Genomic DNA, 12,352 nt, shown 5'->3' on the forward strand with positions numbered 1-12,352 from the left:
GAAGGGCATGCCCCCCAACAGGTCAGCTCCAAGAGGCTGGGGGCAGGAGGGGCCCAGGGTGACAAAGCCCCCAGGAGTGTTTCTGGGTCCAGCAGGGCCTTGCTCCTCCAGACCCTGCCCCTACAGCCTTGCCCACAGCTGGGGGCGCAGGCAGGCCCGACCATTTGGGTCATCTGGCCAGAGTGGGCTCAGGGAGCTGTGGGCAGTGGGGTGGCAAGAGGAGGAGAGCCCATCTTCCCAGTCTCCTCTGTGCCCTGCACAGATGGGGAGCTCGTTGCAGACAGTGGTGGAGAAAGACACCCCCTGGTCTCAGACGTCAGAGCGAGGTCCCCCATCCCCCTCCCATGCCCTTACCACTCCAGTCCCAGCCCTGCCCTGAGCACTGTGGCTGGCAGCCCAGGCCTAGGGGTGGGAGTCCATTGAGGGCCAGGGCCGGCAGCAAGGCCTGAGTGTGGCTGTCTGGGATGGGGCAGGGCCCAGGATCAAAGGCATGGGGGTGACAGGAGGTGGGGGACCAGTGGCATCTGAAGCTCCCTATTCCTCCCTGGAAAGCCTGGTGGTGTGGCTACATGACCATCCCCCACAACCCGGTGGGAAGCCCTTGCCTTTCCCACTCCAGGTAGGTGAGGACACCAGCCCAGCCATTAGACAAGAGTTTATTTCAGACTCAACCTCAGCTCAGGCCCAGGGTTCCAGGCAAGGTTGGGTCAGTGCCCACAGTGTCCACGGCCACCCTCCAGAGCCTGCGCACCGCCACCGTGCCATGGGCCAAGCTGGGATCTGATGTGCCGATGGGGGGCTGCACACACAGGCTCCCTGCAAGTACAACGGGGCAGTGGATGTAGGTGATGGTTACCCACCAAGCAGCTCTACTCTGTTATTGCATTTATAGGCTTGTTAGAATCAAAGGACGCTGGGTGAGGTGGGAGGGGCTGTCTCCGGGGGCGGGGCAAGCACAGCCACTGGGCAGATCCTCAAGGTCACCCCCAACCCGGGCCTCCCTGCCAGGCTCTCACATGCCCCAAGGACAGTTGCTGCAAGACGAGGAGGAGTCAGGGCAGGAAGTGAGGTGGCCCCAGCCTCAGAGGCTCCCCTGGGGCAAAGTTAGAGGGTGAATGGTGGGAGCCCCGCCCCAGACCGGCCTTTGGGCTGTCTGTCCACCCAGCCAGGGTGCAGGTGGTGGGCAAAGGTGGCACGGAAGCTGAGGTGCCACCGTGAGGGCTTGGTTCGGGTCAGCCCACCGCCCAGCCCTACCCAGATGGGCCCCCCAACCCTGCCCAGCTACAAACAAAGAGCAGAAATGGGGAGAGTGAAACAGCCATACCCTTTAATGTCCCTACAAGGGCTGGGCCCTTGTGGGAGCCCATCCCGGACCCCTACCCAGCCCTGGGGACTCGTCCAGACTCTGCTGCCAGGAAGTGCTTGGGGCCACTGGGGCCTCTCGGGACCGGCTGGCACACGTCCACCTGCTTGTAGGCAGGTGGGCCACACTCAAGGTCCACTCCTCCCACTGCCCCATGCTGGAGCCTGGGAGGGGTAAGTGCTGGGGGCCAGCGAGCGGGCTTGGTTTCCATGGCTGGGGGGCCTGTCCGCGTCTGTCCTTCTGCGTGTACGGGGGTATACGTGTCTATGTGGTACGCACACAGGGGTATACGTGTCTATGTGGTACGCACGTATGGATGTATAGACGGCTGTATGTGAGCTCGGCATGCACTAGGCTCCTGAGACCTGTACAGGAAGTGGCTGTGCCCCCACCTGGGCACAAGCCATCATTTTTTCCGGGCCAGGAAGGCCACACCAAGAATTAGGGCTACGGCTGCCATGGCCACACCCCCAGCCACCAGCAGGGGGGTCAAGTTCTCAAAGGGGCAAGGGCCTCGGCCCCCTGGACCCCCGCTGGGGGCTTCATCCTCCTCAGCCCCATCCCCAGGGCCCTTGGGCTCAGGGGTGGCCTCGGGGCTGCTGGGGGCTGCGGGGGCCGGCTTCAGGTTGCTGTGGTTATTGAGAAGGGTAGGGTCTGCTTTGGCCGCGGTCTTCTTGGCAGCTGGGGTGGGGGTCGCTGAGGACTCTTGCTTCTCTGCTTGGGCCTCCTTCTTCCCAGGCTTAGCTGAGGGGGCTTTCCCATCCGCAGTCGGCGGGGCTCTGGCCTCAGCAGCCGCCTGCGGAGCCTTCGAGTCGGGCTTGGGGCTGCTGGTCGCCTTCCCCCTGGACTCCATGGTGGGTGGTGCTGGCAGGCTACCTGGGGTGTGCGTGGACAGACAGGCAGTTGGAACTCAGCAGCTCAGGACAGCTCACCCCTGGGCATTATCTAGGCCTGGAGAGAGACACAGTGAGGCTGTGGCAAGAGACTCAGCCCTCCTGTTCAGCCCCTACCATCTTGTCCCCATAGAGATCCTGCCTAGTTCTCTGGACCATCCCCCCGGCCCCGAGACTCCACTCAGGATGTTTTCTTCCAGGGCTTGCTCTCCAGCTGCTCCCCCCCCCACTCCCTGAGAAGCCCCTCCAACCACACAGGCAGAGCGTGTTGGCCCTGAACAAACTGGGGGTGCAGGATGAGACAAGCCATCTGCACAATGGTCCTGCCCATACATGTGCTATCTCCATCGGGCCAGGGTAGGGAGGCCCTGATGGGGAAGTGAGAGCCCACCCAGTCCCGAGGAGGATATATGGTCAATGGAGAGTGTGCCAGCTATGGTGTGCCTGGGCAGAACCAACTATGTACCTTCTTGGGAGGACTGGGTCCAAGTGGGAGAGGGGGGCAGGGCAGGAACCCAGAGTCTGGGCTCTCTGGTGTCAGTGGGGTGGGAATGGGCCCAAGGCTGCCAGAACTGGGGTACAGCACACCTGAGGCGTTTCCCCGTGGGGCTGGAGAAGCCAGTCGGGCAGGCAGTGACAGGCCCTGTGCCTCCTGGCAAGCCATCTGCCCCTCCCCAGCTCCTGGTACCCACCCCCAAGACCAGCTTCCCCTGCTCCAGTTCAAGGACAGGGAGTCCTTCCTGAGTCTGGAGCTGTGTCTGCCTCTGGGGCAAGGGCAGTGTGTGTATGTGTGTTTGTGTGTGGGGGGGGTCCCTGGTGTGAGCCTGGGGTGGACACACGCCATGTCCTCAACCTCAGCATCCTCAAACCTGGACCAGGGCAGAAGATGGGGGCTCCAGACTAGAGGAAAAGCTTGGCCCAGATCCTCAATGTTTGAGTTGTTGGGTACTGGGGTTACTGGGCTGGGCATGAGCCATCTCTCCCCGAAGACCTAGATACCCCGTCTGCCTCTTCTCCAAGAGGATTAGAAACACCCCCCTCAGTGGGAGGGAGTCCATGTGGGAAGCAGCGGCCCAGGTTTTCCACCTAGGCCAGGCACACGAGCCACACCTGAAGGTCACCTGTAGGTCACAGAATAATGGGGGTGTCCCAGTGAGCAGCCCAGCTGCTGCCCCCCTTCCCGGGGAGTCCCAGCAGCCCCTCAACCCCTGGTGTTCTGGATGGGCACCCAGCCCCTGGGCGTCAAGTTTGCAAAGGGCAGGTGGTCTCCTCCCCCCCAATACCCCGTTATTTTTGGTTCATACTGACGTCAGCCAGCGCCCCCTCCCCCTCCCAGGAGCCGCAGGGCTGGAGAGAGCCAGGGGCCCGGCCTGCGCCCCCAGTGACCTTCAAGGCGAGAGCCGCCCACTCGCCCCGCGGGGCCGCCCCGTCACCCCCCGGGCCCCAGGCCCCGGAGCCCCCGCTGTCTTACGCTGCTGCTCCCGGCGCTCCCACCTCGGCGCTGCGCGCTGTCCGCGGGACCAGGGCGGGCGGCGACGGCGGCGGCGGCGGCGGCAGCGGCGGCGGCGGCGGCGGCGGGGACTGGGAGTTTCCCACAATGCACTGTTCTCGGCGCCGCAAGCCGAGGAGGCGGGGCCACATCACCGCCGGCTCCGCCCCCTGTCGGCCACCCCGGCTCCCCTGGCTGGCGGGGCGCTCTGGGGACCCCAAGGGCGGCTTGCCGTCAGGGAAGAAAGGGGGCTGCCCTTCCCGCACCTCCAGTCCAGCCAGCGCGGGGTCGGGAGGCCCGCAGCCCAGGCCCTCCTCCCAGTTCCTGTGCCGACCGGCGGGTGGGTGGACGGAGGTAGGTCTGCGCCGGTTCCAAAAAGAGAGGCTCCCTTCCCCCTCCCGCAACTCTAACAGATTTCAGAGAGAAGGTATCTACTTAGAATATTTATTCATCTTCTCACAAGACAAGACACAGAAAGTTACAACTTCTTAAAACTCTTGAAAAGAAAAAATATAATTCTGTAAGCAGCAGCAGCTTCCAAGGTACAGATGTGGTGGGAGAGGGCAGCTCCCGGGGACAGCCGTGACCTGGGGGTCCCCCCGGCCTGAGCCCCAGGTAGTGTCACCGGGAGGGGCCTCGGAGGAGGGAGCTCAGGTGGGGGTACACAGCACCAGCACATCAGGATCAATCACCAACACAATCACGTGGCCTGGGGCAGGGCAGGGCAGGGCAGGGCAGGGCAGGGCAGGGCAGGGCAGGGCAGGGCGGTTCTGGCCTGCCTCAATTCACAACATCAATATAGGAGGGCGGTCCCGGGAGGGCAGAGCTTATGGACTGTGGTCAGAGGCCTAATGCAGACGCCCAGAGAGTAGGGTGGGCCCTGGGAGGGCTGAGGGAGCAGGTCCTGCCCCTGGAAATAGAGCAAGTACCCCCAGGCTCCATACTGGTCCTCATGCCTGCCCTCCCCACTGGCCAATACTGGACCCGAGGTGGGGGGGGGTCTCAGAAGAGGGGTCTGTTGAGGTGCAGCAAGAACCACACTGGGAAAATAAATTCCTGAATGGGGTCAGAGGGGAGCCTAGGGCGTACACAGACACACATACATTACCTGGCCATGTGGGTGAGGCCAGCAACCCCCCACCCCAACCGCCCCCAGCCCCGTCTCTGAGGGGCAGGCCAGTGGAGGGCTGGTGGACACAACCTGCTCCCCAGAACATCTGCACATGCACACAGACCTCACACGCTGCAGGCCCCAGCCTGGAGTGGGGGTAGAGGCCTACCAGGAGGGATGCTGGGTCCCACAGTGGAGTGGGGGGAGGGGCTTGCCCTGGGAGTCAGAACTCAGTGTGACCCCCTGCCTGGGACTCCTGGCTCAACATGGGGCGCAGGAGACCCCAATCCTCCTGCAAGGCTGGCTGGGGGGCAAAGTGGAGTCCTGACCAAGGCAAGAAGGGCAGTGGCAGGACAGGCTGAACGGATGGACACAGGGATGGACAGAGCACTTGTGCTCGGCAAGTTAATAAATAGGTTTGTGCAGGGTCCCCTTTGTAGACTAGGGGCCAAGCCTTGGGGACAAGAGCTGGTAGACTGGAGGGTAGGGTCCCGCTTGCCCAGCCCAGGCCTGGGGGCCCCAGCCCAGAGACCAGCTCTGCCCTGGGGGTATTCAGGCCGGGGCGGAGCTGTGGCGGGGGGCTGGCTCCAGGAATGTAAAGATTTCTGCGTTTTCTACATAAATAAGACATTGATCCCAGTGGTCGTGCAGGCAGGACCCCGAAGGGGCCCCTGTGTGCACCACCCATGTGGACCCTTCATCCCTTCCTCTGCTTCCTCCCACCCCTGTGGGAAGGGTGGGGAGAGACTTTCTCTTGCTCAGTCCTGGGCGGGCCACCTGGCTCCGGCCCCACTCTGGTCCCACTCGGTTGGAGGGCGCAGGTGGCCGCCGGGCTCAGTGCTGGGGTCGCTGCAGCAGCTCCAGCAGGGTCTCAGCGATGCCCAGGAAGTAGACCACTTGAGCGATGCCGAACAGCGGGGCGATGACCAGGGCACGGCAGTAGGCACCCTTCAGGAAGGCCGCGGGGCCCTCGTGCTTCAGGATCTTCCTGTGGGGAGAGGGTGGTCAGGGCCGCTGCTGGCCTGCCCCCCCACCCCCATGGGCCTTCCCACCTGGCAGAGTCCAGGAACCCCGTGTAGGGTGGTCAGGGCCGCTGCTGGCCCGCCCCCCACCCCACCCCCGTGGGGCCATCCCACCTGGCACAGTCCAGGAACCCCGTGTAGGTGTCCTCGTTGACGCCACGCTGCAGCGACTGAAGTCTTGTCTTCACCACTGCAGAGGGCGTGCAGGTCAGCACGGGGCCCAGCCCACCTACACCTGCACCCACACCCCACCCACGCCGACTCAGTCCCAGGCACTGACCATCACAAGGGTTGACGGCCACGGCGGCCGCACTTCCAGCCACACAGCCAGCCAGAAACGACACATAGAAAGGAGACTTCTCCCCGGATGAGGGACAGCCCAGCTGGTTCAGGTTGGCAAAGAGGGGAAAGTACACAACGGAGAAGGGGACATCCCTGTGGGGGGAGGGAGGGACGCTGGTGACCCAGAGGTGTGTGCTGCGCAGGCCTCCCTCCTCCCCTCCCACCCTCACCATCGCTCCCACCTGAGCAGTGTGGCCCCCAGTCCCTTGTAGAGGCCGGCGATGCCCCGGCTCCGAAGCAGGTCCCGGGTCAGCTGGGTAGCTGTGGGCCGGGGGGCAGCCGGAGCCTCCATGGAGGGCTGGGCGCCCCCCTGGGCCGACAGCTGGGCCTGGGCATCCAGTAACTTCTTCTGGGCAGCTGGTGAGAGAAGGGATGGGCCTGTTGGCTCTCTCTCCTAGTGCCTCCCACCTGGGCAGGGGCTAGGGCTCACCCTCCGTGCCCCCCACGCCCTCACCAATTCGGCCTGCGTCCTGAAGCTGGATCTTCAGCATCTCCATGGGAGTGGTCACAATCACCTGGCAGGTGCCGGCCCCGCAGCCGGCCTGCATCTCCTGAAGCAGGGTCAGCTTCTGCCTGGAGAGAAGAGGTAAGGGCCGTGGTGTGACGCAGAAGCCTCCGCGGCCCTAGGGGCTGCCATGGCCCTGGGCGTGTGGGGGCTGGGGGGGGGGGCAGTGGCTGAGGCAGATGCAGCCCTGGAGGAGTACAGCACCCGCCAGCCTCAGATACCCCTTCAGGCCCTCCAGCAACGGGCACCGAGCCCAACAGCCATATGGCCTCACGAGCAGGGCCGGGAAGGTGGAAGGGCCATTCTCAAGCAAAGAGCAGTAGAGACGCTGAGGTCAAGCTTCTCAGCCCCACCCTCAGGTGACAAGGGGAAGCTAGTCAGTGCCCCCGCAGATCCCACCCTACAGGGGGTGGTGCACACAGGCTGGGGGGGCCAAAGCACAGCTGACTCAGCATCTGCGTCCCTCCCTGTGCAGGAGGCAGGGAGGAGCAGAGGGAGGAGGTGAGGGGCAGGGCTTCTGTCCTTTGTCGGGAGGCACAGACCCCTCCCCCTCACAGCCTTGGCCCGCAGCCCCTCACCACCTCACCCGTCCTTGGAGAGCTGATATCGGAAGAAGTCATTAGCAGCCAGCTTGATGGCCTTCTCTGGGGTGACAAGGGTCAGGTTCACAGCGGCTCCTTTGGGGCACAGGGGGGAGCACAGGCAGGTCAGGGGCCTGGGCTGGGGAGGCTCTCAGCCAGCACTGGCCTCCCAGCTGGCAGAGCCCCACCCCAGCCACTCCTTGGCTCCTCCTCCTGCCCTCTCACCCACATTGGTGCCAGGTGGGGCAGGACCAGGCAGGGACAGGGCAGGGCCTCCTCCAGGCACCCTGCTCACCCTCCCTGCATGATCTACCCATTCTGGCCTCCCTGAGGAACACCTCCCCTGGAGGACAGAAGATGCTCCCACTGAGGCGGGGGGGGGGGGGGGGGGGCGGGGAACTGGGTGGAGGACACAGGCCCAGGGTGAGCGAGAGTGGGGGGGGCGGGTCCCGCTGCACAGTGTCTGGGCAAAGCCAGGCTTGGGGATTGTCCCCTAAGCGGCTTTGCGGTAGTGCCCCACGCCCTCCCGCCTCCCAGCACAGATGGAGTCCCACCTGCGCTGGAAGGCAGGGGAGAAGGCTGCAACCTGCACCGTAAAGACGCAGCCTGCCGGCCGGCACTGGCAACAACCGGGGGATGGGGCTGATGCCCTGGGAGGGCCGCTGAGAACGGCCCCTCCCCGGAGAGAGCCCACCTGTGCCATTCACCCAACCCCCGGGCCCCACAGGCCACGTCCACACATACACACCAGGCCCCGGCAGACCGCCCTGCTTGGCTTTGCCACCTGCCTCCCAGCCGTGACAGCAGGACCCCTCTGAGACTGCAGGAGGGTGCCACCCACACCGGCCCCATCCCCAGCCTCACCGCGGTACATGCCAAAGTAGCCCTCTGAGCGGATGGTCTTGATGAGGCAGTCAGACCTGCAGCCAAGAGGTGGGGAAGGGTGAGCCCAGGGCCAGCAATGGCTCCGGCCCTAACCCAGACGGGAGCTTCCCCAGACCAGCCCTGACCTCAGTTTCCCCTCTTGTCAGTCAGGGTGGGGGATGCAGGAGCAGGGCTTGAGTCTGAGCCTTAACCTGCCCCCCCCGCCACGGGGCTCCAGGCCCACGGCCCCCACCGGGCATGCTCACATGCTGGTGTACATGCGCTGGCCATTCTGCTGGTTCTGCAGCCTCGTCTTGGCCAGGTCTATGGGGAACACGCAGGTGACCCCAATCAGCCCAGCGATGCCGCCATTGATGAGCTTGGCTGGCAGACTGTGGGAGCAGAGGGAGTGTCAGGAGTGGCCTCCTCGGCCACAGGTCAGGACCACACACGGGGTGGGGTGGGGCCAAGAGCAAAGGCAGGGTTGCATTCTGACCTGATCTGCTTATCAGCCATTTAACTGAGTGCACCCAGGTGGGAGCCGGAGAGGTGGATGCCAGCCCAGCCAGTGGAGGACAGAGAGGCAGCGCAGCGTGGGTGGGACAGAGGGGGAAGGGGCGGTCCTCCACCTTCCGGGGAATGGGGAATTTCAAACCACGGGCTTCTGTTCTAGAAGAGGGTACAGGAATCAGGGGAGGGAGGGACAGACCACTCAGAGGCACAGCAGAGAAATAAGCTTCCCCCAAAACACCCCCTCCCCAGGTCTCACGCAAGAGCACCAAGCCCCTCACCCATCCCTAGGGCCACCCGGTCTCCCCTCAAGGCGCCTCCGCCCCCGCACCAGTGCGTCCTCCCAGCTGGCCTCGCTCACGCTCACACACACTCACGTGCACACTGAACGCGCCCAGGAGTGCACTCTGCTTTTAAAGGGCCAGGCGCCTCTGGGGCAGTGAGTTTGCCAGCCAGGCATCTCAACCCCGGACTGCGGTGACCCCCTCATCCTCGGGCAGCCACAGCTGGCGCCTGCCCCCCTTCAGGATGGAGGCTGGAGGGGCTGAGGAGCACCCCCCAACCTGGGCTCAGCTCACAGCTACCCAGGTAAATACTGCCACGCCAGGTGCAGCCCCCCCATGGACCCCAGACAGCCCGTCCCCCTGGAGAAGCTCCATGCTCACCCACACCCAGCCCTGCACTCACCCTCCCATCCACCCTTTCCAGGAATCACACCACACACACACACACACACACACACACACACACACACACACACCAGGTCCTCTGGAAGCTTCGGAGGAGTTCGGGGCATGGGGTGGGGGGCAGCTGGGAAGGGGACAGCTGACTGAGGCTCCCTGGGATGGTTCACCTATCCACTCTGGAGGTTGGGGGAGACGGGGCCCCTCTCACTAGAGACAGGGCAAAGCCGGCCTCCGGAGCCTCCTGTCGGGGGCCCCCCAGAGCCCTGGAGCCTTCCCCCGCCTCTTGCCTGGGCCCCCTCGAGGCCAGCTGTCGCGGGCTCTCACCCACAGCACTGCCACCCAGGGTCACAAGGCTGGCTCACACCCCTGGTCCCTCTGAGGACTGGTGACCTTCACCTCAGCTTGCCCGGGCCATCTGCCCCTGTGTCCCCTGCCCCTCCAGCCCCACCACCTGCGCAGCCCACAGTCCCGCTCACCCTGAGGTGCACCTCCAGGACTACAACCCGCAAGGCTCACCGAGGAGATCCAGGGGCTGAGGGAGGTGCCCACTGCGGGGATTGGCCGCCAGGCGGGGCGGGGCCAGCTTGGGGGGGGGCGACTTTCTCTTTCACTTTGGGCAAGTTGGCTCTTAGCGCTGTGGGATGGGAGGGGGCGTGACAGCTTCTGAGAGGCAGGGCCCAGTCTCGGACACTTGATCAGCACACAGGGCAGTGGGCCTGACTCAGGCTGACCCAGCCAAGCCCGACCAGCCATCCACAGGAACCCCAGCCCGTGGCTACCACGACCCCGGCTGCCCCGTGGGTTCCTGCCTGCAGCCTGCAGGCTGGATCTGTCTAGGGCTCTGGGACCCAGAGGATGGGGCGCTCTCTGTGCCCAGGCCCCCTGTGGGCCTCTGTGTGGACAATCTGGTCCCGTGGGAGTGGAGATGGGTCTGTGCCTACTCCTATTCGTGAGACCTGTGTGTCTATTGGATGAAGACACATTTCATGGGAACCTCACCCTAGGCCAGGACTGGGGCGCCTGGGGGGCTCAGTGGTTAAGCGTCTGCCTTCGACTCAGGTCATGATCCCAGGGGTCCTGGGATCGAGCGCATCCGGCTCCCTGCTCAGCGCATCCGGCTCCCTGCTCAGCGGGGAGTCTGCTTCTCCCTCTGCCCCTCCCCCTGCTCGTGCTCTCTCTCTCTCTCTCTCTCTCTCAAATAAATAAAATCTTTTAAAAGGGGGGGGCAGGGAAGCGTTGGCTAGGTCTCAAGAGGCCTCTGGCTGCCACCCACAGGACTGCTCACCTGGTAGGTCCAAAGGGCAAGGGAACGGGCACTCCCAGAGCCCTCTGCCCGGCCAAGGGGGTCCCCGACACACACGCCCTGGGCCTCTGTCCCCAGCACCTGCTTCCCCATGCCCTAGCCTGCAGATAAAAGTCTGATCTCTGAACTTCAACCTGAGTTTTCCCTCCCCACCCCCACCCCACCCACCTCCAGGTGTAGACCGGCTACAGCCAGCTCTCTGCTGCCCCAGGGGCAGGGTCTATAGTCTCACTGCAGTCTCCCTGTGGCCTACTCCTGCCCTCTGGGGGACTGAGTAAACTCAGCCTCCTTGAGCATCACCAGACCCCACCTCCCGTCCAGGATTAAGGGACACTGGGTGATGGGGGTCCCGGGAGTCAGAGTGTCTAAGGTGAGGAGGGGAGCAGTTGTGCCAGGAAGAGAGGCAGGTTCAGGGATGCCACGCCTGAGGGAGACAGTGAGTCTAGGGTCTCACAGTACATGCTTCAGGCTGCAGGTTGGAGCAGGGAAGAGGGTCCCGGCCTGACAGCAATGAGAATGAAGGGGCTCTGCCTGGGAGACTGGCAAGGGGTCCACTGGACCCAGAACCCCCCTTTGTTGGTCCTGACTCTGTGGTTCTCACCCCTGCTTAGGAGACATCTGTGGAAGGACCTCCCCGGGCACCTTGTGTTGCCACAGAAACCCAGCAACCCTGGCCAGGCCTGAGGCCTGGGGCTGTCAGCCCTCACCGTCCCCGTCTCCACGTCTGCAGCCAGGTAAACTAAGGAGGAACGCAGGCAGTGGACAGCGCTGCCCACAGACGTCAGCCACAGGCTGCTGCTGCTACTTCCAGACCCTCCCAGGAGTAAAATCTCCCACAAATGAAGCCGCTGAGCTCCCCCTCCCCCACCCCCCACGGAAGGCGATGTGGGTGAAGATCGGAGTCTGGCACTGGCCGCTGGCTGCCCATTCAATCTCCCCGCGTCCCTTCCCCATGGGGCGGGGGACGCTTTCTATCCTGTCGGAGGGGCCCCAACCCGCGAACAAAGGAGGCCTGGGGTGGGGGCTGCGGGCTCCAGCTCGGAGGCCGGCTCAGGCCCCTTGTCCCTCTGGAGGAGGTCCGGACGGGACCCAGACGGTCACGCCGCCCCCGCCAGGCGATGGCGACTCCAGCCACGCATGTGTCCACACAAGTCCGGCAGGGTCCCACGTGTGCGCCCCCCGCAGCCCGGCCTCCGCTTCTGGGGCTCTGGCCCCAGCTTCCCACCCCGTGGGGACACGTGTGCGCGGGGAGCGCGCCCGGCACCGCCCGGGGTCGAGCACGGCCTCCCACACCCGGGCGGCAGCCGGTCGGAGCATCCGCCGGCCCGGGCCCCCCCCCCCCAGCCCCCGGAGCCGTCTCGTCGGGGTAGCCGTCACCTCCCCCGGCCGCCTCGGCGCCCCTGGGCCCCGCAGTCGGGCCGCAGTCGGGTGGGCGCAGCGGAAGGGAGAGGCCGGGCAGGCACTCACCGCGCGCTGCGCTGCCGCCGCCGCCGCCGCCGCCGCCGCGCTCGCCTCCCCGCCGTGCCGCGCGCCCGGCTGCTCTTAGGCGCGGAGGCGCGTCCGCTCGGCGCGGCGCGCGCTCCGCCCCCTGCCCCCGGCCCTCGGCAAGCGGGCTCCGGCTCCCCCTCCCGGCCGCCGCGGCCACTGCGCCCGCGTGGCCACAGCCGCGGGTCCCCAAATGGC

General features: G+C 65.3%; 2 protein-coding genes across 6 annotated transcripts; both read right to left on the reverse strand.

Annotated features, from left to right (window-relative positions):
• Positions 1-1,305: 1,305 nt before the first annotated feature.
• On the reverse strand, positions 1,306-3,810 carry CEND1 (cell cycle exit and neuronal differentiation 1). 2 transcript variants are annotated; one of them, XM_028094261.2, is made up of 2 exons: positions 3,728-3,810; positions 1,306-2,314 (listed from the first exon to the last, which is right to left on the reverse strand). In XM_028094261.2, the coding sequence occupies exon 2, from the start codon at positions 2,214-2,216 to the stop codon at positions 1,770-1,772; it is 447 nt and encodes a 148-aa protein (XP_027950062.1). In that variant the 5' UTR covers positions 2,217-2,314; positions 3,728-3,810; the 3' UTR covers positions 1,306-1,769. The 2 variants fall into 2 exon arrangements, with proteins under 2 accessions (XP_027950062.1, XP_027950063.1); XM_028094262.2 differs by having other exon boundaries at positions 1,306-2,239; positions 3,728-3,808.
• A 390-nt stretch (positions 3,811-4,200) lies between these two features.
• SLC25A22 (solute carrier family 25 member 22) lies at positions 4,201-12,198 on the reverse strand. 4 transcript variants are annotated; one of them, XM_028094303.2, is made up of 10 exons: positions 12,137-12,198; positions 8,667-8,834; positions 8,437-8,562; positions 8,171-8,226; positions 7,312-7,402; positions 6,675-6,793; positions 6,403-6,577; positions 6,159-6,313; positions 5,993-6,068; positions 4,201-5,844 (listed from the first exon to the last, which is right to left on the reverse strand). In XM_028094303.2, exons 2-10 carry the CDS (start codon positions 8,684-8,686, stop codon positions 5,691-5,693), a joined length of 972 nt encoding a protein of 323 aa, XP_027950104.2. In that variant the 5' UTR covers positions 8,687-8,834; positions 12,137-12,198; the 3' UTR covers positions 4,201-5,690. The 4 variants fall into 4 exon arrangements, with proteins under 4 accessions (XP_027950104.2, XP_027950101.2, XP_027950102.2 ...); XM_028094300.2 differs by having other exon boundaries at positions 8,667-8,839; positions 12,137-12,192; XM_028094301.2 differs by lacking the exon at positions 12,137-12,198 and adding an exon at positions 9,843-10,786 and having other exon boundaries at positions 8,667-8,839.
• Between the last annotated feature and the right edge of the window lie 154 nt (positions 12,199-12,352).

Source organism: Eumetopias jubatus, unplaced genomic scaffold, assembly GCF_037043125.1.
Source record: "Eumetopias jubatus isolate StellerSeaLion01/CBP00866 unplaced genomic scaffold, mEumJub1_p1.0 scaffold_13, whole genome shotgun sequence".
NCBI classification, from domain to species: Eukaryota; Metazoa; Chordata; class Mammalia; order Carnivora; family Otariidae; genus Eumetopias; species Eumetopias jubatus.